General features: G+C 37.9%; 1 protein-coding gene across 5 annotated transcripts; it reads left to right on the top strand.

Moving 5' to 3' along the window:
* The first annotated feature begins 180 nt into the window (after positions 1–180).
* Positions 181–27,300, top strand: LOC127636620 (E3 ubiquitin-protein ligase RNF34-like). 5 transcript variants are annotated; one of them, XM_052117270.1, is made up of 9 exons: positions 198–296; positions 4,305–4,390; positions 10,619–10,843; positions 13,340–13,795; positions 18,112–18,174; positions 18,459–18,660; positions 19,168–19,194; positions 22,936–22,953; positions 23,079–27,300. In XM_052117270.1, the coding sequence occupies exons 2-9, from the start codon at positions 4,376–4,378 to the stop codon at positions 23,267–23,269; spliced, it is 1,197 nt and encodes a 398-aa protein (XP_051973230.1). In that variant the 5' UTR covers positions 198–296; positions 4,305–4,375; the 3' UTR covers positions 23,270–27,300. The 5 variants fall into 5 exon arrangements, with proteins under 5 accessions (XP_051973229.1, XP_051973230.1, XP_051973228.1 ...); XM_052117268.1 differs by lacking the exon at positions 22,936–22,953 and adding an exon at positions 20,529–20,570; XM_052117269.1 differs by lacking the exons at positions 4,305–4,390; positions 22,936–22,953 and adding an exon at positions 20,529–20,570 and having other exon boundaries at positions 181–296.
* Positions 27,301–27,796: the final 496 nt, after the last annotated feature.

Raw genomic sequence — 27,796 nt, 5'->3', positions numbered from 1 at the left:
GCCAGTCATCCAACACGGTCGCCGCATCAGACTGATGCCTGCCTGCGCACATACGTGCCACTAAGTCACGCCCATTCAACGGGGAGAGCGACGCTGATTGGCTGCTAAACATAACAGCGGCTCTTGCTATTTCAGGATTGGCGGATCCGTGCTTGGCCATTACGTTATGCTCTTTTCTACAAATACACAGGAATGATAGAAAGAGGAAGACGTAATGGAGTGTTCCCGAGCGTCCTTGCAATGAACATCATATTAGAATTATCCAACAAATTTCACGGACTGGAGTTTCAATGAAGGTATGGTAAAAACATAAAAAAATTGGTGTACATGTCGTACACTATTTTCGCTTTTTTTTATGATACCGGTGGCGCGTTTCCGTTGCATTTTAACTTTGCTATTTGCCTTCTCCTAGGAAACAACAAAAAAAATTAATTAGCGTATTTCGTATCTGATGTGTAAACAATCACATTTATTAACAGTTGCATCAGTTGTGTTTGGATTTATTGCATGATGTCTTGAAAAAGCAATGCTTGTGTTTTCTTCAGCATTGCTCTCGCTTTAAGACTGTTTACTCTTATATATAATTTAATAATTATTTAGAAGAAATTATTGTGGACACTTGGAACAGAGTGTACAAGCAGTGGTCATCATAACCCAGTTTATCGCAGCTCTTCTCTAATGAGATTGGAGGATAGGCAGCAGTTTGAGCTGATATGAATGGACAAAACAAGCGGCTCAGACAGTCATGGGGGACGGAAGTGATTTCCCCAATAAAACGTTACAGTGTAATTATGGCCGTTGTGATTATGACGTATAATAGTGATGGGGGTGATTATGATGGTGATGCTTGACTATAGGAATGGCAACGCAGCTCATAAAGTCATAAGGGGAATTAAGGGCTTTCCCCAACTAAAAAGACAGTTGAATTATGGCCGTAGGAGCTAATTATGACGTCAGATGTGTGGACAATGACGCGAGGAGTCGACACTGTGACACAATATGTCGCGAAGTCTGGAGATATTGATGAATATTGTTGTGATTATGAGGATTTTCTAGGCTGATGTTAATGGGAAAACAAGATAGTCAGGGGCATAAACGGTTTCCCCACACTGAAACGTCACAATGTAATTACGGTCGTAATAATTATGATGTCAAACAGTAGATATCGATGGGAGGGGTGAAAATGGTGATGAAAACGATTGTGATTTTGATTATGATGATTTGCTAAGCTCAGGCAGTTATGAGGGATGGAAGGAATTCCCATGTAAAAACATCATAATATAGTGATGACATAGTGATTTTGACCTCAGATTGGTGGATTGTGATGTGTTTATGGTGCAAACGCTCGTAAAATGCATCATTCTTAATTAAAGTGCCATTGTTTTTTAGTGATTGACTTGTTTTACATTTTACATTGCTATTTGATGAATAAACAATGTAGAAGTAAACTATAGCAAGTTTAACACATGAACAGTATGATTTGGCTTTTGTTATTTGGGTGTACTACTGAAATTATATAAAATATGCATCTCTTTAGATTTTAAGTGCCTGTGAAAATACGTATGTGTATCCTATGTGTAACACATTATGTTTTTGACAGCCAGTTTCGTCTCATGTAATTTCAGTGTGAAAGTAATTAATCATATTCTAGATTTGTCCTGTTTCATTTTCTCTTTGAAAATTTGAAAAATTAAACATGGATATATATATTAGATAAACAGGAGTACTCATACTTTCATATTGCTTTTTGGAAATGCAGCTGTTTTAAATAAGATAATATAGTAGCAAGCAGGAGCATTTGGTGGAAGTATGATGTAAAGTATGATGATGGGTGGTAGATTGTTATGAAATTATAAGTCAGTAGCTTTCATATGTTGGAGATGTGAAGTGTGGTCTTTTTTTTATTTTTTTTTTAAGTAATTTAGAATTCTTGGATCAGACCAGATATTTATCTCTTCATGCATTTAGTTTATTGAGAGACCAAACTCTTGGTCCACTCCTCTGTGATTCAAGAGTCACTTTAGACTAGAGAACGACAAGTCCCTGAAGTCTGAAAAGTTTCAGATGGGTATCTGCTGTCATATGTTTAATATTAAAAAGTGGAAATTGAATGGCATATCTCCCCAGAAGATCATTATTGGAAATGCCAGTCATTTTGTAATAAGAAGGCTGATGCTGATGATTACTTTGATTCATTAAATTTACATTTAATAAAGGATTCCATCTTTTATTTCTGAACTTTTGTCTGAATAATTTAAAGAGACAGTTTACCACAAAAGTGAAAAATTTGTCATCGTTCATTCATTCACCCTATTATTTTCTTTCTTCTTTAGAACACAAAAGAAGATGTTGGGCAGTTTGTCATGTTTAAAAAATTTAAAAAAGATGCAATGAAAGTGAATAGAAACTGAGGCTAACATTTTGCATTAGGGCTGGGTATCACCTGGCACCTCACAATAAGATACATATTGCAATACACGTCATGATTCAATATATTGCAATACATCACAATATCAAAATTGTAGTCAAATACAAATCAATTCCAGTTTCAATTCCAATTCATTTGAGTATATTTCATTTATATGATGTCTGATGAAGAGCCTGTAGCTCGAAACATCACATTTTTGTCTCTTGGTGAACTCATTAAATTGATTTGGAAGGATCAGTATGCCAGATTTGTTGTTTGTTTACATAATATGAATACACAAATAGTTGAATATAAATATCGATACATCGATCTAAAGTATCGCTATATATTGATATTTGATTGTATCGACACAGCCTTTTTTTGCATAATATCTCTTTTTGTGTAAGATGGAAGAATTAAAGTCATGGGTGTTTAAAAGATGACAGAATTTTTTATTTTGGTTGAACTATTCCTTAAAGTCAAGAAAGATTTCTAAAATCAACAACATTTTCAAAGCTGCAGTGTCCCATATCTGCTTGTGTAATAGTTATGCACTCTCATGTGAATGCTCATTAGTCAGAGAAGTCATTACAATTCGTGCATCAGTCTGGGGGGGGGGGGGCTTTACTCAGTAGCACCTTCGAATAGCTGGAATTAATTTTTTCTTTATTACATTGCAAATTAAAAGTGCTGATTCATTGTTTTCGAGAGACAAAAACATACTCATACAAGTTATCTGATTCCCATCACTTAATGCAGTTATAAGTCTCTGCATGTATTATTCTGTGAGCGCTTTTCTGATGCACAGTTCAGTTGATGTGGGAATGCAGGGATCTTTCAGATCTCTCTGGAGTACAGCGAGTTTATCAATTCAAAATAAGCATTTACCGCAAGATACTCTTTGAAAAGATTCCCCATGCATCAAATTGTGACTGCAGGGAACTGTTATGCTCTGTTTTCCTTGAAGGACACTGTGTAACAGAGCTTTCAGCCTCACTGCTGTCTCCTGGTCTGACATGAGGGAATAGGTCTTCAGGAATCAGACCTCTAAAAGCAAGAGACTCCATCACTGGAGTCCTCCAGACTGTCAACCTGTCAGAAACTAGCAGCACCAATTCTGGGACAGCTGTACTCAACCCAGGGAAGATGTACACACATACACACACACGTCATATAATCAAACAGGTGAGGATTTGATTTTGAAATGTGAAAAAAATTCATACAGTCACAAGTGATTGCCGTTGATAGGCACGACATGCAGAGGAGCTAGGTGAACAGGTGTTTTACATCAAAACGGTTATTATATTCTGTATTTAACGCAGCAGTTATGTAATGGGAGACAAATTCACACAAACCTTTAAAGACAGACTTACCGTGAGCTCAGAGGTTTGTAATCGATGGAAAAAGCTTCTGTTGAAGCCACCAGACCACGTTATTTGAACTTTATTTTATTTTTAAAAAAAAATTGTTTATTAGCGGAATTCCTCCTGAAAAACTACACTACCCCTGATCAAGCAAAACAAGATCCACAATCAGTGAACAGCAGCAAACAAAGCATGCCAAACGAGCTCTGCGGTGAATGATGCTATCAAGTCGGTCGCCCTACACTCTCAAACAACTTTGTATATTTTTTTTACAATGCTTCATGCATGGGATTGTAGTTAATTTCTTCATGAAAGACAATAAGTGCACACAGCCTTGTATCTTTGTCTTTTTGTCCAATTTATTATTATTTTTTTGCCTCAAATCAAAGTTTGTAATGTAGTGTTTTACCTCAGAACTGGTTGGTTTGGTTATGAAATTCCTAAGGAAAAATGATTGGGGAAACCCTTTTTTTGTGAACCAAGATTGATGATACGCTTTGTTGCGCTTTTTTTGTGTGTTTTTTTTTTTGTAGATTAGCTGGAATGCTGTATTGACCAATCATCATCCAGGACCGGAACCATACAAAGTTTATAATAAAGTATTATGAATATCTTTCCAGTGAGTAACGAATTTATATATTACATATACAGGCTTCATTAAGAGTTATCGTTATATGTGCATAATATATATGATGACACAGTAAATTCAGTCTAGTTGCCTTGCTCTAACTCCATTGATTCTGTGATGGACGTGTCCTCCTCGCTCAGCTAATTGAAGTGACAGGGGGAAGCTGTAGCGTCGGCTCTCTGCCAGACCAAGCATGAGCAGTGACTTCAAGCCAGACCTTATGTTACGCAACACAGCGCTCACACTAACTGTCATAATGTTCAGATAGTCTGTACTGACAGAGGGGCTTCACTTTAACCCACGGTTTCTCATGAACCACCCTCATTATAATCAGATAAGAAAGGGGAAAAAAGTGACTGGCCAGGATAAACTTCAGTGTAACGGTTGAGGATTTGAACTGGCTTGTATAATTGCACACTATTGATATTGTCTTAGTTTATGGACTATTGTCTTAAAAAAATGTGGTTACAAGAGGATACTGACAATGGGAGTGAATGGGGCCAGTCCATAAACATTTAAGGGATAGTTCACCCAAAAATGAAAATTCTCTCATCATTTACTCACCCTCATATATACCAGATGTGTATGACTTTCTTTCTTCTGCAGAACACAAAGAATAGAATAATTTAAAAGAATATCTCAGCTTTGTAGGTCCATTCACTTCAAGTGAATGGTGGCTTGGACAAAAAGCAAATAAAGGCAGCATAAAAGTAATCCGTAAGACTCCGGTGGTTAAATCTATATCTTCAGAAGTTAAATGATAGGTGTGGGTGAGAAACAGATGAATACAAAAGTCTTTTACAAAAAGTGGGGATTTGGATAAAGGCAGTTTATTTATATAGCACATTTCATACACAATGGCAATTAACACAAAGTGCTTTACTTAAAAATTATAAAGAAAATACAAGATAAAATACATCTTATTACCAAAGAAAAGAAGGACTTAAATATTGATCTGTTTTTTGTCACCCACACCTATCATATCACTTTTGAAGACATGGATTTAACTTTATAAACATGGATACATTTTAGACCCTGTTGACTTGCATTGTATGTACCTGCAGAGCTGAGATATTCTTCTAAAAATCTTTGTTTGTGTTCAGCTGAAGAAAGAGGTCATACACATTTAGGTTAGGTTTATGCAGATTTTTTGCCATTTTTTTATTGTGGTGATTTTATACAGCAAAGGGCAAGAAATAGCAGTGCTACATTATATAAGTGTTTAAACGGAGCAGAGCCAAAGGGCAAACTGAGTACTTCATCTGTCTTAACCTGCGCTGTGTCCCAGTGTAAGGACGACAACAGATCTCAACCGTTCAGCTTAAACTACTGATACGTCAAACAACATTCCATTATACAAGTATATTTTCTCTTTATCTCTCCATGCCTGCGTCTCCCCATCCATTTCGCATCATAGGATGCATACATGTTCATATTAGCCCATTGATTTTCCAGCACTTAAATAGAAGATGCATCCCCCTCCCCACCCCCTCCCCACCCCCAATCTCCTCATGCAGTATTCTAAGACAAGACAGCACGCCATGTGGGTCACAGCCTACCAGACATCAGCCGTGTTTAGAGTGTCAATGTATGGGTATTTATTGATAGTGTATTAATAGTAGTGCTCTCAGTCGATGATTTTTTAAATTATTGTGATTAATCGCATAATTGTTTTGTAGTTCATTGCAATTAATCACAGATTTTGAAAGTGCTGAAATGTGACTAAATATACACTTATTTTTTGGTCAAAATGCATTTATTTCCATCTTAGGAAAGAAAACAAAACAATATGCACTAATATAATGCTTTATTACTAAAACAGGAGCACCAATTTGAGGAACATTAAACGTTTCCCAAAGTGTAACTGGGAGATTGACTAATTGAAAGATCTAGTTTCCCCATAGGTAGCATATTCATTGCAATGTGCATTAAAACTCTTAAACTTTCATCCTCTACAATATTAATCTGTCGGTAGATTGCGGCTATCCGCTTTGTTACAGAAATCGTGAAGCTGCGTTCATGATTCGTGTCAGAGCGTCAACGCCTGAGCTTTGAACTCACTATGAAAGAGATGTGTTTCCGGACAAATAGATCTCTTTCTGCGTTTTGGTGATAGGTAAGACTTGGCTTGCTTCTGTGGTAATTAAAATGCACCTTACAAGTCCCATCTGGGCTTGTTTTGTACACTAAAGAGCTCCTTTCTACATTATTTTATCACTAACAGGGTAGCGCTGTCAGAGATTCTTTTATTTAAATACAAAGCAACCTCCGCGGCTCTATCATATGAGCGTATTAAGACAGGACCACTGCGTTACGCTATTTTATGCTAGGCTTGTCGGCTAGTACTTGGTAGAAGGGCTCTGACGCTATGTCTGTTTGTGAAATGTGCGTCAGTGGAATTACTCCGGGCGGACTCTTTACAAAGGTTCCGCCCTTCACACAAGAGTTTGTCTTATTAACGGTAAACTTTTTTAATTAATGGCATGCTTTAACGCGTTAATTCTGACAGCTCTAATTTATCAGAGAAGACAAAGAAACAATGACTTTTATTGACCTGTATGAGTTTTTAATGTTTGCTTTGCATTCTTACGCACAACTGAACATTGAGTAGAGTTTTGTTTTTGGCAAATGTGGTATCAATAATATTCATAAGAATGTGTACGTAAAATGTGGTTCTAGCATGTACGTACATTTTCAAATGTTTAGATAGAAACGCTGAAACCATATTGTAACAACCAGTATAATTCGGGACAGAGAGGAGCACACAGCAGTCGTAATAGAAACACACAATCTTTTATTAAATGTTAAAACAAACAACAAGTCAACAGGATTCACACATTAAAGGTTAACAGGGTTACCCTCCTTTTCAGATGTGAGCAGGCAGCCTCCACCTTTCACGTGTAATGGTGTTGCCAGTCTAATGATATCACAGGATAGATGTGCAATCTCTGCATTTAGGACATCAGGAGCTCCCTAACAAAGATCCAGTCCTATAGCTACCTAACACATTTGGCCCCATCCCCCCCCCCCCCACCTAACAATCTTCACCACCAGAGACACTAACTGCCCGAGCTGCCGTTTAGCATGTCCCCAAAAATAATCAGAGCTTCCATCCCCAATCCTGAAAATGAGCCAGTTGCCTCTGGGCCCGTAATGAGTGTCCCTCCACAGGAACAGTAGACACAGCAATAGTCGGCCCAGAGACAGAAGATGCAGGGAGTACAGCAGCATCAGGCACTACAGAGGGCACAGTAGTCTGCAACACATTGACAGCGGCCACAGCAGTATTCAGTAGAGATGCAGAGGGCAAGGCAGTATTCAGTACAGATGCGGAGTGAAGGGCAGCATCCAGCACAGGTCAACAACAGTGTCAACAAATTCAGCGGGCAGAGCAGACACAGATGCAGACACCGCAGAACCCAACACTGCAGATGACTACAAGGAAAGCATTGAAAGCAAAGTGCAATTAAAACATTCCACCAGCCCATTAGATTGGGGATGATAAACCCACATAGCCATTCCTGCACAAGTACCCTAGCCACAGATGCTGCTTCTTGGTTTGGAAGAGGGGAACACCTCTGTCCATTTCGAAAAATAATCCCCTACCATCATAACATACTTATTTTTCTCAATGGTTTAAGAATATCTACCGTAACGGGCTCAAACGGTTGAGAAAGTATGGAGGACTTTTCCATGCACTCCCTACATCACTTTTTCATGTCTCCAAACCAACCAGGCCAATAAAATGTGCCGCTCACATCGGCAAAGGGTGTATCCAACTTCAAGTTCATCACATTATCAACCAGAAGTCGATGTATATATCGGTTTTGCCGATTTATGGAACTTATATGGAATTTATTACCATCTATTTGCATTAATTTATATCCAGTCACGATTATGCTTTAGCCAGCTAAGTTGTATATTTAAAGATAGTGAGAAATTTGATAAAAATATCTTCATGAAGTCAAGAGAAATGTATAAACAAATCAGAAACACATCTGATTTTAATAAAAAAATTTATACGTAATACGTATTTTGGTCTTTTTGATTAGATAATCATCAAGTGAAGTGGTACCATAAAGTGGTATCGGTGCATCCCTAATTTAAATGTTGTTTTTTCATTCAGTATAAATTTTTTAAACTATCGGTCGATTAATCGGTTATTGGCTAAGATTAAACTTAGTTAACGGTATCGGCAAAATCCTATTTCGGTCGACATATTGACATGTTTTCTTGAGAGTCAAACAAATCTTTACAAATCCTTTGACGACTGGTCATGACTGAAATTGCCAAAATTTAAACAAATAGTGTGTTTCATTGTCTAACAAAACAACATAACCCAGCCTAAGGAGGTTTAGCATGTCTCCCAGCCTGGCAAAGCTAGTCTTCAGCTGGTCTAGCTGGTCATTCAGGCTGACTACCTGACAAGTAATACACATCTCTCTGAAAACCAGCGAAACAGACCAGCCTAACCAGCTTGGCCAGGCTGGGAGACCAGCTAACCACCTTTAAGCGTAATTAAGCTGTTTTTTTTTTTCAGAAGGGTACAAAAAAGTATGTTTACCGTTAACATACAACTACCTACTATAATGAATGAGATTGCCCTGTGTTGGTAGTGTTATAGCACGTCCAGCAGAGTGAATGCTGAAAGACTTATCCAACATCTAAAGTGACTTGTTAAGTAAAAGAAAGCTCTTAGAAACCCCAGTGCATTAGACCTTTAGAGAGCAACAGTACTCATTGTACTATAATCTCTTTCTTTCTTCCTCTAGATTTTATGATTATTATGGAAGCATTGTTTGGTTTGCACATCCATTTAGCTGAAACCAGAGACGTGCATTAATATTAGCTGTTTAGCTCTCACAGGCATGATGACTTTACACCCTCCTGACACCATTTTAACATTCGAAAAGAACGCTAGAAATGGTCAAATTTCATTAAAAGTGAGCAATGTTTTGAGAGCGCCACAGAACAACATATTAAAATGCTATTAATGGCTTGCTTATAGAGCCCAACAGTCTGATGCCAGAAGAAACAATGCCATATTCATGCCAATTCATGCCATATTGACGTTGAGTGGAGTTAGTTGCTTGCCTGTTATGTTGTTGAACAGCAGGAAAAGAGTTACATAATGTAAAGCTCAGTAATGCATATGATATGCATGATTTCATTTGTGTATAGCAGACAAATTTGCCCTCTGTGGGGACAATGAACTGCAGATTTGGGGCAAAGTACCTTTTTAGCCATGGCATGTCCTTATTTAAAATACAATACAGAAGTAGAAGAAACTAAATAACTTGGTGTGTTCATGTTGACTGATCTTGACTGGCTGAACAACATAAACAGAATTTTGACTGAACAACGTAAACAGAATTAGCTGACTGCCTCGAAGTAGGTGGAGCTTCAGGTCACACCAACTGATGGGAGTAAACCAATGGGAGTAAAAAGGTGTTTATGAGACGGTAAGAAGGTTTCGTAAAGGTTCGCCCAACAGCAGCAAGCTGTTATGAAACACTGAACTAACTGCAAAAACAGATTTTGTTCTAAATTACATCACACCTGTTCTTTTTTCAATTTTGTATGAAGTATTTTGAAGTCTTTAACAGTGACATTCCTGAATCTGGATTAACCTATGGTTGAGTCTCACCGGAGACAGTATAAGATGAGATGGGTAATGAATGGGAGAAATTGTAATGCTGAATAATATGGCAGCAGTAGGTATGGAAATCCTGCCTTTTAGAGTTTAAAGAGCCAATCACCTTTTTGATACTGCCATCACATGTTCACTTGAACATGCATGCAAATTAGTCAGAGCAGCATGAGAAGTAGTATTTTTTTGGGTGATCCAAGTTGAAAAAGCATAATTTTTTATACAGTATTGGTCTGATATTATTGCCTAGTTTATATACGTTATTTGCGTAACCATAGACCAGCCATTCTGGAGATTTCAATCTTTCCCTATTCAAGTAAATAGGAGCTGTATTTGTATCCAATAGAGAAAGAGAAAAAGCTACCCAGAGGTGTTATATAACATGGCCGCAGAGTGACCTGACTTGCCTTCAAACCTAAAACCTTGTTGATTTCATCTTTAAGCACTAGGCCACCCCATATAACTGCTCATCTTGTAATACCAAATAACTGTTTTTCATTTAAATATGTTTCAAAACTTATGCGATTGCTTTGTCATAACATCCTCCATATCTGATCTTTGTTTTCCAGGCGGGGGCCTCCTCCATGTGGGCATCATGTTGCGGGCTGCTGAATGAGGTGATGGGCACAGGGGCGGTCCGCACACAGCAGCCGGGCTTTGGGGCTGGTGCCGGGCCGTTCCGCTTCGCCCCTAGTGCTGGATGTTCCACCTACCCCCCCAGCAGCGCCACCTCAGGAAGTACAGGCCTGGTGTGCAAAGCCTGCGGACTGGCTTTCTCCGTGTTCCGACGAAAGGTTGGGCAACTGTGGTTTATGGGATACGATTTGGCATGAATTAAAAGAATATTTTTCAGGATATTATCAAAAGATCTTTATAAAAATTTAGGTGGTTCACCGGTGGCCGGACCTGCTGACAAGTGCTCAAAATTCCTCTAAAACCATCAAAACAGACCAGTCTAAGCAGCTTGGTCATACTGGTAGACCAGCTTCAGCCTTTGGCTGATTTAAAGGAATGTTCAGGGTTCAGTACAAGTTAAGCTCAATTGAAAGAATTTGTTTGTAAAATGACTGTAAAAATGGTGATTTAAACAACTTTACACCTTAAATAATACACAAGTTTTAAGGAAAAGGAGGAATTAGTCGAAATAAATTTTTGTGGTAATCAACATTATGCCACAAATGCAGTTGATTGAGCTTAACTTATATTGAACCTGGAACATTCCTTTTAAGCTGAAAATGTGTGTAGAAATGTATGCTGCTCTGACTGCATCTTGTAAGTCTGGCATGAAGTTTTTTTGTCTGGCAAACGAAAGCTGTGATGAAAGCTCTGAACGTTAACTTTTCCACACAGCATCAGTGTTGTGTGATATCCTATCAGCACTTACACACCTGTCTGCAGATGCTGGGAGAACCGGACAGTGTGCTGTATCTGCACACCAGCGCGCAAATGCAAAGTCATGATGGATAGAGCTGGCATTAACTCAGAGTGGAATGGACTGATTGAACATGGTGGCATTTGATAACAATCACTGAGCCAGCCAACAGACACACAAGCGCTTTCTCAAAGAGTTTGAAAGCTAAAACCCCCCTCATGCAGCACTGATTGCACAGAGGTTAGAGATGGCAGCATTTGACAGTTCTTCTTCAGTGACAATCAGAAAAACTAAACCTTGATTTAATTAAATCACTAATCTTATAAAGTTGACCATATACTGCTTAAGGAAATTATCAGTAAGCTTTGTAAAAGTATTTTTTCCCTCCAGCCTATTAAGCACATGTTTATCATCAAGAGGCATTGCGTTCTATTTTAAGCATCATATTTGTGTACAAGCATCTAATAAACATTGTAGTGAGAGCTGATTCACAATCACGTGTATTCTAAACTGTAAACATTTCAAAAACATTTGCTGAATGTTGTTCTAATGTCAGACGGACTTAAACTATAAATTGCAGATGAGCAAATACACTAAAAATTACAGTAAAAACATGTTTGATCTATTTATTATTATTTTCCACATTTTATAATAATAGTAGTCACCAAAACTCTGAAATAGCAGAAAGAGCCTTATGCAGTAACTAAAAGAAATGTAAACAACTTAAAACTCTTGTGTTTCGATTAATTAACCTAGTATTCTCTCGATCAACTTTACTTAGAAGTTTGACTTTATTTCTTCTGTTGAGCACAAATGTAGATTTTTAAAAGAATATCTCAACTCTTTAGGTCCATACAATGCGAGTGAATGGGTACCAAAAATGTGAAGCTGCAAAAAGCTCATTAAGGCAACATGAAAGTAATCCAAATGACTCCAGTGGTTAAATCCATGTATTTAGAAGAGATAAAATAGGTGTGGGTGAGAAACTGTAATTATTTAAGTCCTTTTTTTATTATAAAATCCTCCTCTCTGCCCAATAGATGCCGATATGCATGAATAATGTGATTCGGCAAAAACAAAAGAAGAATGTGAAAGTGGAGTTTTATAGGAAAAAAGAACTTACATTTGTATCCATTTTTGACCCACACCTATCATATCGCTTCTGAAGATATGGATTTAACTACTGAAGTCATATGGATTCTTTTTATGCTGCCTTTTTGGGCCTTCAAATTCTGGGCACCATTCACTTGCATTGTACGGATCAACAGAGCTGAGATATTCCTCTAAAAATCTTTGAGTTTGATTTCAGTAGAAGAAAGTAAGTCATACACATCTGGGATGGCATGAGGGTGAGTAAATGATGAGAGAATTGTTTTCTGCAATGTATACAATCTTTAATAAAATGCATAAATCAAATAATTTGCTTGACAACATACAGTGCTCTACAAAAGTTTTAAGCAGTTGTGAAAAGTTTGTGTAGTAAAGATGTTTTCAAAAATAATGCCATGGGTAATTACAGATATCAACTGACTATGCCCCTATGCCTTGAAAACAGCACCAATTCTCCTATGTAGACTTGCGCACAGTTATTCATGGTCGTTGGCAGATAGTTTGTTCCAAGCATCTTGGAGTACTTGCCACAGTTCTATGTAATTTAGTCTCTTCATGTAATCCCAGACTGAATCTGTGGTGTTGAGATCTGGGATCTGTAGGGCCATGCCATCATATTCTACTCTTTTTGTAAAAGGAATATTTGGAAATCTAAAATTGATATTTTCTACTGACACACTAAAGCAGTAGATTAGAAAATAACCATCATAAGACAAATGTTTTTGTGAAACATCTAATGTGCTCAGCAATGTATGTGTGTGTTCAGGGGATCTCTAATGCTTGCTTTCTCTTCTCTTCACTCTGGCAGCATGTTTGTTCGGACTGTAAGAAGAGTTTCTGCTCGCTGTGCTCTGTCCTGCAGGAGAACCTGAGGCGCTGTGCCACCTGCCACCTGGTGTGGGGCACGGCCTTCCAGCGGCCACTCTTAATGCGACTCCGTGTTAAAGACCTGCGACAGTACCTCACGCTGCGAAACATCAACACAGACACCTGCAGGGAGAAAGAGGACCTTGTGGACCTCGTGCTCTGCCATCTGGGTGCTGAGCTTGAAATCGGAGATGATGATGATGAGGAGGATGAAGCGGAGGAGCTGGAAGCAGACACGGATAGCCTACCAACACTTCCGCACTCTCTTTCCAGTCCGCCTGCCTCTGCTGCATGCTCCACATCCCAGCAGTCCACATCCCAGCAGTCAGCGCTGCCCGCAACCGTCTCTCAGGGAGAAGCTCTCAGTCGCAGCAATAGCTCAGGGACAACCAGTCAGGTGAGGCTCTGGAGGAGGGATGGCAATTCTTAAAAATTCTGGTTCTGATCAATTTGTTTAGTTTTTAGTAGGGCTGTCGATTTAACACATTAACTTGCCATTACTTACCATGTAAATAATTAAATGGACATGAAGTAATTATCTGAATTGAAATTGCGTTATTATGCGAGAAGAGTCTCCAGAAACAGCTGAATTCCTCTGGTTTGGGTCAGAGGTCTGTTGGTGTTTTTGTTGTGAAAATGACTGTCTGACTCATTATCACACTGTGGTGTGGGGACATGGTCATGTGTCGGTCTGCGGGAGAGAGAGAGAGAGCAATAAGGCTTGTCACACCTGGTTTGTAATTAACCCTAACACCTGTGTCTTGTTATAGTGATGCAGAGCGAGACATAAAAGAGATTACAACTCAGCTGTTAGTAGTACCGAAGAGCCGTCGGGAAACACTCCCTTCATGCGGTGGAACCAGGTGTGACAAGCCTTACCGCGCTCTCTCCCTCTCCCGCAGACCGACACATGACCATGTCCCTACGCCACACACACACGTATTACAAGACTTGCCAAATAAATGAAATGTTGATTTGAGTTGAAATCATTTCATCAGGTCACTTGTAGCGATTGCTGAGTGATCTTCGGTCGTTTTTCGTAAATAACAGACAATTGGATGGCGCAAATGACCAATCAGAATGGAGTATTCCAGAGAACCGTGTTGTAAATGTATATACAATTTTTATTGTGGTTAACGTTACTTGAAAAGATTTTCATCAACAACGTTTGTTTGATTAATTACACATAATTCGTCAGTTATGTAGCAATTGAGGAATGATGCGATGCGTGACGTGGACAACCATTGTTGTCCTAATGTAGCAATATACATTAAAGCACATCAACAGTTTAAAGTTTTACATTTAAGGTATGACTGACTGTGTTTAATGTTTTAGAACAAAATAGCAAGTATGAAAACATTCAGGCAAAACATTCAAGAACGAAAAAGAACAAAATGTTTTGTAGAACGAATCTGAAAATGGGAACGAAGTCCCTTTCAATAGTTCCGGAGTGAAAACTTTATTTTTAAATGTTGGTAACCAGTCAATGTTGTTCTGATCATTTTTTTTTTTTTTTTCATGAAACCAAAGTCTAAATGGTTTATTACTGTGAATTTTCAGAATGACACCACTTCCAGCCCCAAAATTGAGGCTTCTCTCTTTTTAGTAGAACATGATAAGAATGTGCTTTGATCTGTAGGAAACTGCTGCATCACACATTACCTTAATGCAGTGTGTGGATGTGTCCACCTGTGACATACTGAAGACCTTTTAGACAACTATGTATAATTACTTTGTATACATGCAGTTAATCCAGATACAAGGAACAATATTAAGGTCATATTGCATTTCTCAGTTGTTTCCAAGTCTTTACTGACTTATTGTTAGATATGATGCGTTTATGCAGATTTAATGCTGCCAGGTTTTTACAGAGATCTGTAATTAAATAAATAAAATGAAATAATTCAATAATTATTACTTGTTGAAAATAAAATAATTTGGCTTGTATAAAATTACATTTAGTTCAAACAAGCCCAATCAGTGTGTGTGCGTGCATGCAGGAGAGAGAGATTTTGGCAATTAAATGATTTTATTAAATATTTGTAATATTTTTGGGGATGTATTTAATTTTAAGAATGCATTTATTGAAAAGATGTTATTTTATATAGGTTACTGTGTACTTTGCTTGTTATGGTATCTATTCTGATGATTTTATGCTGATCCCCACATGGGACAAACATTTAATAGCTAATTATTACTTATTTTGGTTGAGGCAAGTCCCTTGTATTGAGCATGTTTTTCCAGACCGGTTCCTTTTTTACTTAAGATCTGGTAACAATGCAACTGGTACATCACCCACCCTTAGCACAGAGTACTGAATGAAAGAATGTTATTAACTGGTCTTTAATTTATTTTTGACCGGTTACCAATTGGAAAGGAAAGGAGGCTGTGGAAAGCTGGAACTGGAATGAAAAAAATACAGTTTCTGCTAAGAGTGAACCAAAATTATAAACATTTTGCTTTGAGTCCCTGCTTATGTTACTCATAAATTGAAAACTACTATTGTAAAAATCCATAAAAAATTATTGAGGAAACCCATGGTGAATTAACCAAATTGATACTATGACTGAACAGCTCTATTTTGATTCCACCTAACAATTCTGGTCCTTCAACCATTCACATTATTATCTGGACATTTATGAAGTAATCGAACACAAAATAAAACGAATGAAAAAGAAAACAAAGTCATTTCATGTGGTCTTTAAGCTGCTTACAGCCCGTAGTTACTGAACAATCAGCTCTGATGTGCGTTGATGTGACGTGACCGCATGGTTTCTTGAAACAGCTGTATCCCACGAGGCTAGCCGTGACATTTAAGCTTTGCCTTTTTCAGATTTGATATGCTGAGCACATGACATAATGTTAAAACAGGTCTTCTGAAAATTCCTTCCTGCGCGACACAACTAAGTACACTTAGAGGGAGTCGGGACACAGACAGCTGCACGGGGCAAATGAGTAAGCAGCAAAGTTTGTTAACTTAATTATTTCACCCTGAAAATTTTAATAGTACTAAAGTGTGCACTTTGTAAAAGTGTGTGCCTGTGTGTGTGTTTGAGGAGAGACTGTGATGTGATTGTGACTCAATAGAGGGTAGGCATGCTGACCCACAGCCAGCAAAGCTGTGAGAATTCATTCCATGTGCTGAGCTTCCCTTATAAACACAGTCAGTTCTTTAGCCAGACAGCAGACAGGAAGAACGCAGGACCATTAGCTAATTGTTGCAAAGAGGAAGAGAGAGAAAGACAGGCCTCTGTATTTCCAACAAAGATTTGTTGGTCTGACTTACTTTTGATAAAGCATTTCAAATCAATAAAAGTGTATTAAAGTTAGCATGATAAAAACATAAATATATGTACAGTGGATCAGATTTGCTTTGGAGAAAGAAAGTTAGTTGTCAGTACAAGTTAAGCTCAATCGATAGCATTTGTGGCATAATGTTTATTACCATAAAAAAAATATTTTGGTTTTAAAGGCAAAAGTGGTAGTAAAAGTAAGACATTTGCAATGGGGCCAATTCTTGTGTACTTTTGAAATATGGTTTCAAAAGAATATCGCCATAATACGCAAACATTATAATAATTCCTTACATTTATTTAGGGCTTTTCTAGGCACTCAAAGCGCTTTACATAGAATATGGATGATGCGACGGCAGCCATAGTGCGCCAGAACGCCCACCACACACCAGCTATTGGTGGGGAGGAGTAGAGTGATGTAGCCAATTCAGGGATGGAGATTAATATGAGGCCATGATAGAAAAGGGCCAATGGGGGGAATTTGGCCAGGACAAATTTTTAATGACCACAGAGAGTCAGGACCTCGGTTTAACATCTCATCCGAAGGAAGGTGCCTTTTTACAGTATAGTATTCCCGTCACTTTACTGGGGCATTAGGACCCACACAGACTGTTGGGTGAGCACCCCCTGCTGGCCTCCATAATACCACTTCCAGCAGCAACCTTGGTTTTCCCCAGGAGGTCTCCCATCCATACTGGCCAGGCTCAACCCTTCTTAGCTTTAGTGGGCAACCAGGCAAGAGCTGCAGGGTGATATGGCTGCAATAACTGCAATGCAAATGCAACAATTATACACGTTCACATGATTTTAGTGTGATGATATCGCTTACTAACCTTATCAGTGTAATGTGATAACTTTGTAACGCAACACAGGTAAACCCTGTAAGTGATTTTATCACTGTAAAATCATGTTAACGTGTATAATATTTACGTCTAGTGGCTATACTTTTGAAATTGTGAGAAAAAAAAAGTACTCTAAATTCTCCTCCCTACCCGGTGGGTGGCGATATGCACAAAGAATGCAAATCCCAAAAAAGACAAAGAATGTGAAAGTGGAGATTTATAGTACAAATATTTTCTCAACCACACTTATCATATCTCTTCTGAAGACATGGATTTAACCACTGAAGTCGTATGGATTACTTTATACTGCCTTTATGTGCTTTTGAAGCTTCAAAGTTTCAGTCACCACTCACTTGTATTGTATACTTAGTCGAGATATTTTCTAAAAATCTTAATTTATGTTCTGCTGAAGACAAAATCTGATACATCTGGGATAGCATGAGGGTGAGAAAATGATGAAAGAATTAAAAGTTTTTGGTGAACTATCCCTTGAAGTAGCTAAGTGTTCGGATATAGCAGGTTTTTAGCCTTAAAACTAAAATAAGTTTTTTTTTTGTGTGTGTGTGTTTTATTTTTAGGACCATGGAGATGCTGCATCAATTGCTCTCCTCAACCTGGAGCCTCATGAGGAGATAATGGAGGTAAGAGAATCTTGTCTCTTTGTCCTCTTTCTCTACGACAGCATGACAACAAATCAACCTGCGTACATTTACAGTATTATGCCACTGACTGTGAGGATGATTGGCTTACTTTGAAATACACTGATTCACATCCATTAACATGCATAATTTAATGCTCCTGATACACCTACAGAAAGACAGAAATGTCTTCTGATGTAATATGAGGTTAGTGTTGTTGTACGGTTGTGGACTGCAGTTGATTGCTACTGTATAACCCCTCACTCCATGTGTTTTGCACTGAGCAGGCAAGCCCGGCGACGCAGAGACGGGCACGCGCCTCCCTCTCAGACCTGTCTCAAGAGGACGACATCGAGAGTCTGACGATACGGCAGTTGAAAGAGATCCTTGCACGAAATTTTGTCAACTATTCAGGCTGCTGTGAGAAATGGGAACTGGTGGAGCGTGTCCATCGACTCTACAGAGAGAACGAACACAACAGAAGATCCAGTAAGAACACCAAACAAATTATTCTTTTTTTTATTATTTATTGTGATGTTGTGTTCATTATATAATCAGTCAATGGAATGTCAACCATAACTTGACAGTTCTAATCCTATAGTAGGAAAAGTTAACTATAATGGGACACGGGTGATAAACCGTTATGGGTTGCACAAGAAAAGAGTAATAAATCTACTGACCAAATGCCATAACATTGGCATGTACAAAAATGTTCTTTGGATACTTCATAAGACTTAGCTATATAATTGGCAAAATAATGAGAAGGAAACTCTGTGGTCAACTTTTGTAGATGTTCACGCTGGAAATAGCACAGACGTACATTGAAAGTGTTGGGCCATTTATTCACATTATTCAGTTCCAAAAAAGACACAGAGCCTTTCCTGATAGACTTAAAACATGTCAAGGATCAGAACAAAATCAACTTTGGCTAATATGATTGTCAAAATGCCTTGTGTTCTCCATAAAATAGTTTTTTTCTCATTTCTTCCTTTGCAGTGGAAAACGTTAGCAACGTGTCTGCAGGTAAGCTAATAAATATGCTACATGTATTGTGTGTGAGATTCATGTTTTTTAACCCTGGTTTAAAGGAATAGTTTATCCAAAAATGAAAAATCTCTCATGATCTACTCACCCTCATGCCATCCCAGATGTGTATGACGTTCTTCTGCTGAACATAAACAACAAAATGTGTTTTTGAAGAATATTTTAGCTCTGTATGTCCATATAATGCAAGTGAATTGGTCTAAAACTTTGAAGCTCCACAAAGCACATAAAGGCAGCATAAAATTCCTCTTTAGGACACCAGTGGTTTAATTCATGTCTTCTAAAGCAATCCAGTCAGTTTTGGTTGAGAACAGACTACAATGTAACCCAATTTTCACTATAAATTTTGGCATCAGCGTTTTTTGAGAGACACATTTCGTTAACGCAACCACACGTTATTATAGATATTTGGCAAAGTTTTGTTTGTACCTTTCTTTAGTAAAGCATTAACATGGGGGCCTTGGTAGCTCAGTGGTAAAGACGCTGGCTACCACGCACAACAGTCTCTAGAATTTACTCAGAATGGTGCCAAAAACAAAAAATATCCAGTGAGCGGCAGTCCTGTGGATGGAAATGCCTTGTTGATGAGAGAGGTCAACAGAGAATGGCCACTGGTTGGAACGGATAAAGTTTACGGTAACTCAGATAACCACTCTGTGCAATTGTGGTGAGAAGAATATCATCTCAGAATGCTGTTCTGAGATGCGGGTAGGTGCTGTTTTGATGGCACAAGGGGAACTACACAATATTAGGCAGGTGGTTTTAATGTTATGGCTGATCGGTGTGTGTAATATATATATATATCAGTGAATGCGATTTGTCAAGATGTGATATTAGGCTGTTACATTTGTCATTTAGCAATAGACAACCAATCTAAAACCAAACAGTGCTTGCCTCCATTAAATGTTCATGATTTGTACAGTCACAGAAACGTCCACTTACTATCTAGTTTTGCGTCTGAGGGAAACAGTTAAAATGTCAAACAGTGATGGCTAACGCATTAACTGGAAGGATGAAGAATTATATTAGTTGATTTATGTGGAGACATTTCCACAGATGACGAGCAGTTATTAAAACAGGTTGCGTGTTCGTTGTGTGCTCTACTGGTCCAATCAATGTTATTAACCTCAGAAATGTGCAAATGAGAAAATAAAACCACAGTTTACAGACATGCAGTGTGAAATCTCAGAACCTGACAACCCAGGATTAATTGCTAATTTAGGATGAAGTATAAACTGTGTGAAATTTGGACCAGTGCTAATGCTAAATCATGCTAAAAAATGCTAACCCTGCTATTACTGTATTTGTCAAAGTTGTAGCCTACCCTGTACCTATATGCAATGGAGGTATTGGAGGTAAGATTCAGTCTTTGTGTAATGCTGCTGTAACATCATTTGAAATCATCTCATTACCATGAATGTGGGTGAAAAGTGATTCTACATACCAATGCATGCTGGCAGTGGCTTAAGTTTGATATGTGGCTCTCATGTGTATGATCATATTTGTGTCTGACAGCATGTCATGAATTGTGCTCCTAATGTGATCTGTCTGTCTTTTTATAGCCTGTCACATTACTGTACTTGCTCTTGCCATCATGAATCAATTTAAGGATTAACACTTCTTGAACAAGAGCCCAAACTGATATTAAGATCCCAAGATTATAGCCACCCATTCTGGCACAATATTTTAAGTGGCTTTTTGGAGATGGACCAGATATTTTTGTGGTTTAGCAGGCTTTCAGGATGTACACTATTCATGATTTAGTTTTTACAGCACTTAATTGAGATAACGAAGACATCAGCAAATACAGGCTTAGTCTGGAGTACAGTACAGTTGAAAGCAGATATGTTTTATTGAAGGGTTCAACCACTGGCATTGACTGGCTAGAAGGATGTCAAATAGAGGAAAGGCAATATGTTAAAGGAATAGTTCACAATATTCATTATTTACCTCATCTTCATGTTGTTCCAAACCTGTATTCTGTTATTTTTTCTGTGGAATACAAAATATTTTAAATTACAAAATATTTTAAATTTTGTATTGGTACCACTGCTGTCAAGCTCTAAAAAGGACCAAAAATTCTATGAAAGTAGACCATACGATATTGCTAGGCAGTTCAGTTTATTTTCATTTGATTATTTAATTTAATTAAATTTCATTTGCACAGGTGTCACATTACACATTCAAACACACACAAAAATGCAGGACACAAAAAAATGTCAAAGTCAAGATTAATAGGAATTCGTCAGAATAAACTTAAATAATTCAATTAAAACGATTTATAAGGTAACATTTTAATAAATACAATTTAAAAATATAGCTGCAAGCAGCAATTACGGGGCCAAGCACACCAACAGCAAACATTTAGATTAAATATAGAATTCCTGTGATGATTGTAAGCATAGTGGTGAAAAAAGATTTGTTGTATTATACAAAATCTTATATCTTTTGAGCAATAGGTGGCGCTGTCACCAAATTGATATGGTATTGTTAGGGCTTGGACACAATGTCATATATGAAGTTTCATGTCAATACACTGAAGCTTTCAACAGATAAAGCCAAATGTATATGAACATACTCGGCATGACCCATTGAAGCTAACGACATGTCTCATGACAATAGGCTAAATTAATCAAAAGTTATAAGCATTTCTTTGTATCTTTTAATCACTAGGTGGCGCTGTCTCCAAACTTATTTAGTACCTTCAGAGCATGGCCCCAATGACACATACAAAATTTCGTAATAATACGCCAATGCGTTTGTAATGCACAACAATTTAAGACAAAATTCAAAATGGCCGACACACAGTATGGACAACATAGGAACATTGGGAAACATTTGACTCAGTATAACACAAGGAATCTAAAGAGATCATTCTCATGATTTTAGTCCAAACTAAGCAAAATAAGTAGGGCTGTCGATTTAAAGTAGGCTACGTGTTAAATGTCTTTTCGATTAATCATGCCCCAACGTGTACATACATTACGTAATAGAAGTACGGATTTTCCTACCATACGAGCTGTAAGTGGGCAGAGAGATCTTAATGTTCATTACCTACATGAAGCATTTGTAGAGGAGATGTCAGCAAGCAAAATCACAGACTTTTTCAAGCTTGACGTACATCTGTTCTTTTATGAGCCACGTGAAAAGGCGGCAGTGTGCCTCAACAAACCTCAGCCAAAGCAGTGCAACCAAAAAATGTGATTCGCTCACTCTGGGGAAGCAGAAGCACAACAGGTGGGAGAAACACTACAGAATACAGAAATCTTGCGACGTGATTTTCGAAGTTTCCACTGCTAAAAATGCGGCATTTATGACACTGAATACCAGTGAGACGGTCCAAAGGTTTCTGTCCGAGGCACGCATAAATAAATAGAGCAACTATAAAAATAGCGCAGATGGAATGCAAGTATGCATACTTTGAGAACTGGACACATTTTAGTGAGAGACCCCAAATTTGGGTCAGTTACATTTGATACTGTCTTCAATCATTGTGCCCAATTTCAGAACTTTCCTATATACAGTTCTATGGACTGCCATAGACTTTCTGAGGGAAAATAATAATAATAACAGATTCAATAGAAGTTTCGTACCTTTGGTGCTAGACCCCTAATAAAATTACCATTTTAAATAAGGGAATAATATTTTTTTTTTTTTAAGTCATATAATAGTTTTGTGTGTGGAACCAATACATTTTTTATTGTATTTTTATATTCACAGAAAATCTTCTATGCAAGCGTGAGTAAATAATGACATCTATCTATCTGTCTGTCTGTCTCTGATACTGTAAGGTGTGCAAATATGCAAAGCAGTGTAGTGTGTGATAGAGCAGGCAAACAAAAGATTTCTGTCTTGTCTTGCAGATGGAATGCAAGTTGCTCAGCTGGGCGGCGTTGATGAGAACCTCTGTCGTATCTGCATGGATGCCGTTATAGACTGTGTTCTGCTGGAGTGTGGTCACATGGTCACCTGCACAAAGTGTGGCAAGAGAATGAACGAGTGCCCTATCTGCAGGCAGTACGTGGTGCGGGCTGTGCACGTCTTCAAGTCTTAACACAGGGCCTCTAGTGGAAAATCAACACACACACACTGCTGGATCGAGCAGTATGGGGCCATGACTGGACAAAGTGACTGCCCCTGTATTTTCACACTGAATTAAAGGGATAGTTGTCCCAAAAAGAAAAATTCTGTCATGATTTTGAATGGACATAAAAACTGTTGATATGACTTGGGTTCTATATTCCAAGCTTTCTGGAGACAAGCAATAGCTTTATATGAAGAACATACCAAAATATGTCATTAAATCTTGACATCCGCCCTAGTTGTTCTTAAACAAATCATTCTTCTTTTTGAGGTTAGGTCTTATTTAAAGAATCGGCTGATTTGCTTGAAACTAACATATGAGGGTGAGTAAATAATGACAGAATTAAAAATTTTGGGTGAACTGTCTCTTTAAAGTCGTAAATGGTGGCACTGCGCACACACTTATTTCAAGTGCAAGCATTTCCTCCTGGCTCTTTTGTTTGGTGATTCATTGACACTGTACTGGAGTTTGAATCAAATCTGTGGTTAGTAAGCCAGGGAAGATGGACTGTAATGGAAAAAAATATATAAATATGAAAGATTAAATGATTCCTGTAAACATTTGGAAATATTTTATTTTATGTGCAATATTAGAATTCCTTACGTGTGCGTGTAGAGAAACCGATTGCCATTAAGATGCATGTTGTCGTAGCGACAGTGAAGACCAATGCGTGAAGGGAGAATAGGTGCCAAAGTAGAAATGTGCAGAATGGCTTCTGGGTTGTTTTTACATGCTATTGTTTATAACCTTTTTTCCATGTATTTAATCTGCTATTGCCACAATATAGCATCCATCACACAGGATCAAACGACCATCGAGCAGTGAAGTTATCTACAGCAACGGTGACGGCAAGTTGAAAGAAAATATATTTTCAAAGAGTCACTGGAAACCAGCATCTGCCGTTATGTAGCTTATCACTGGAACCTCGATTTTGAAACTTTTTGAAGTGGAAAAACATACTTGCGACTTAAACTGGCCACATGCCATGATTGGGTTTGATTAACAAAATGTCACATTTTATCTGTTGGTCAAAAAGAAAAATCTGCTTTTATCTTCATCTCAAGCAATACCATGATGACAGATGGCTATTTTTTGGTGTGTTGTATTGTTCCACACAAACCTGTGTGTACATTTTCAAATACACTGCCTGGCCAAAAAAAAAAAAAATTGCATATTTCAATAATTTGTTGGACTGCCTTTAGCTTCGATTACAGTGCACATTCGCCATGGTATTGTTTCGACAAGCTTATAGAATGTCACCACATTTATTTCCATCCAGAGTTGCATTAATTTTGTCCAACGTATTGTTTAATGACGGGAGAGTCGAACCACTCCATAAAGTCTTCTCCAGCACATCCCAAAGACTTTCAATGGGGTTAGGGTCAGGACTCTGTGGTGGCCAACTCATGTGAAAATGGTTCCTCATGCTCCCTGAACCACTCTTTCACTATTTGAGCCTGATGAATCTTGGCCTTGTCCTCCTGGAATATGCTTGTGCTGTCTGGGATGAAAAAATCCATTGATGGGATAACCTGGACAATCAGTACATTCAGGTAGACAGCTGACTTAATTTTATCACTGCATAATTTTACTGAGCCTAGACCTGACCAACTGAAGCAACCCCAGATCATAACACTGCCTCCAGAGGCATGTACAGTGAGCACTATGCATTCCTTTCTTACCCTGATGCACCCATCACTTTGGAATAAAGTAAATCTGGACTCATCAGACCACATGGCCTTTTTCTATTGGTCCACAGTCCAATCTTTATGCTCACTAGCAAATTGAAGTAATTTTTCCGATTAGCCTCACTAACAAATGGCTTTCTTGAGGCCACACAGCTGGGAATCCCAATCCTGAAAGAATTGTTGCCAGCTGAAACATTTTAATCACTGCAATAATGATCCAATCATAGGCTCTTAACGGAGAAAATTATCATAATATGTTATCAGAGATTTAGGAAACATGCTAAGAAATAATAATGGAAAATAATGCTACAGCCAGGATATTCTACATTGCAATGTCCCTTCTATTTGTGTTTTGGCCTGTGTGATCCCGCACACTGCCCTTATCCCAATTGTAGTTCGACACCCTGGGTTGACAGATTTGAATCAAGTTAGCGGGCAAACACAGTGCGCTGCAGCCATGGAAGCCAGCAATACATCTAGTTAACATTGACAGAGATATAAAAATTCCACATGAGTTGGTTTATAATTTGCAAACAATTAAAACATTTCAAATGCATACATTAGCTGATGAACTTACAGTGTAATGCTCCTCGCTTGCCATTGTCAGTTTGCTCATCCCTGTTGCATGTTCTCAACCTGGAAACCCGCATGCAGTGCCCATTATAAACACTTGATGTCAGTGTTACATATTGCTCCTTTAAGCATATGGTTTTTATGTCCAAATTGCGCCTATCTTTTTCTTTTCTTTTTTTTTTTGTCCAGGCTGTGTATTTCCACAAGCAGTACTACATGGATTACATTTTATTTCAGTTAAATCTAATGATTTCCTTCCCCCTCTTTTGGGAATATTGAAGTCTTCTAATCTAGATAATGGTAAGATACTGAGAGGGAATTGTCATATTCCTCTATATGCCCTTCGTTTGCTGTGAATTATGTTGTCAAAAATAATTTAGTATGTCTGTGGTATTGCCTAGACAAACAAATAATGGAAAATTTAACCAATTAATTGCATAATATTTTATATAGATGTGAAAACAAGATGTACACCAAGTATATGAATATACTTTCATCCGTTCTTCTCTCTCTTTTTTTTTTTGTTTTTTTTGTTTTTGGTGCCCCTTCAGCATTCCCTAGAATGTAAACATAATTAATTTAGTTGGTTACATTTTAAACCAGCCTAAAAGAAAATTCTACAGTAGAATTGATATGTCTCAGCCATGTATTTAAAGTCATGTATGTTTTAATTGTTGTTTTAAAACATATCCACCACTGTTTACCCAACATTGACACTGTGCATACGTTTCTAATGCTGCTATCTTTAAAGATGTCACAGTAGGCAACTACTCTTGCAGAGCAGACAATTGAATAGAGGTCTGCACGGGCCTCTATTCCATTGAAACTTGTACCCGATACCGTCAGATTATAAATTCGAACCTGACCCGAAATCGCTCACTATCTTTATCAATTCTTATCCTAGCAAGTACTGTTGCAATAAGCTATTTATATTTTTGGAAGCATATAGGCAACATTCGTAACAGTACTGAAAGCAGGGCGGCCCGACCCAATAAACAAACTAAACATTTGTTTAGGGCCCCGTGATTGGTTCGGGGCCCCACCCACCACCCCCATTTATTTGATTTTTTTGCCAATCAATTACTCTAATCAACAAAACACAGCCGTATCAATGAAACGTAGTATGTTTCATTTTGTATATTTTTTTCTAAATTAACTAGAATTTTCTAGAAACCTGTAGGGCCCCATACACTATTTTTGTTTAGGGCCCCCAAAACCCTAGGTCCGGCCCTGACTGAAAGAGTAAACAGTTTTAACAAGGCACATCAGCCCCTCAGTACACTAGCAGAACGTGAAAAAGCATTGATTTACCGTTTATGTGTGTTTTACTTAAATTTTGCTTGGTACAGAACAAACTGGAATAATATGAAACAATGCAACAGTCCCCTCTTTATAACCTGAACTTGACCAGAACGTTTGGTGTGAACGGCATCAGTGAGTGAGAGCACGTGCGCGATTCAAGTTCGGTAGCCCTTTTTATTTTTTCAGTAATTACAAACACGAACCCGAAGTCCTACTTGAAAAACTGACCCGAAACCCGTCGGGTCTGACCTCTAAAATGGACAAGATTACACTCTAAATTAAGTGAGCGCTGGAAGAAGTTTTGTGTCTGGTCTTTGTATTTTGGAATGTTGAACTTTTTATTTTGGTAATTCCAAGATGATTTATTAAATTTAATAAAACATGGTACCTTGAACTAACAAAATAAAGATTTTTCTCATTTAAGGATTTCATGTGTTGCAAAATGCTGATCTGCGTCTCCTAGTGGCTGTGAATTAGTAGAGCGCACTTAATTCAGATGCAATAATTCAGTCAGACTAAATGGTTATGATTCCATTTAATTAACGATTGTATACTGGTAATAATGGACTTAATACCTGTATTCAGTTCCTATTACACCGACACACCAAGGCTGTAAGATGTTTAGTATTCAATTGACAGAGACAAGAAAGGGAGAACCAGTGTTGGGCAAGCTACTCAAAACATTTAGCTAGCTAAGCTAACAACTACTCAACAGGAAAAAGTAGTAAGTTACACTACAAACTACACGCCAAATGTAGCTTGCAACATTTAAGCTACTTTCAACCGCAGGTGCACAGAGCATACTGTCATAGACAAAGCATCTAAAAGACGTATTCACACAATGTTTATCAAAGCCTTGGTACAGTATATTAAAGTAGTGATGGGAGTCGAATCCAAAAGAGTAAATTCCTTGACTCTGACTCATCCTGGACTC

This window comes from Xyrauchen texanus, chromosome 44 (assembly GCF_025860055.1).
Source record: "Xyrauchen texanus isolate HMW12.3.18 chromosome 44, RBS_HiC_50CHRs, whole genome shotgun sequence".
Lineage (NCBI taxonomy): Eukaryota > Metazoa > Chordata > Actinopteri > Cypriniformes > Catostomidae > Xyrauchen > Xyrauchen texanus.
The sequence above is the reverse complement of the archived record's forward strand: the minus strand, read 5'-3'. Positions and strand labels throughout refer to the sequence as shown.

Bases quoted from the DNA above. Each gene is read 5' to 3' on its own strand.
- LOC127636620 (XM_052117268.1), top strand. The intron at 18,661-19,167 runs GTAAGAACACCA...CTTCCTTTGCAG, and splicing joins CGAACACAACAGAAGATCCA to TGGAAAACGTTAGCAACGTG. The intron at 20,571-23,078 runs GTAAGATTCAGT...CTTGTCTTGCAG, and splicing joins ATGCAATGGAGGTATTGGAG to ATGGAATGCAAGTTGCTCAG.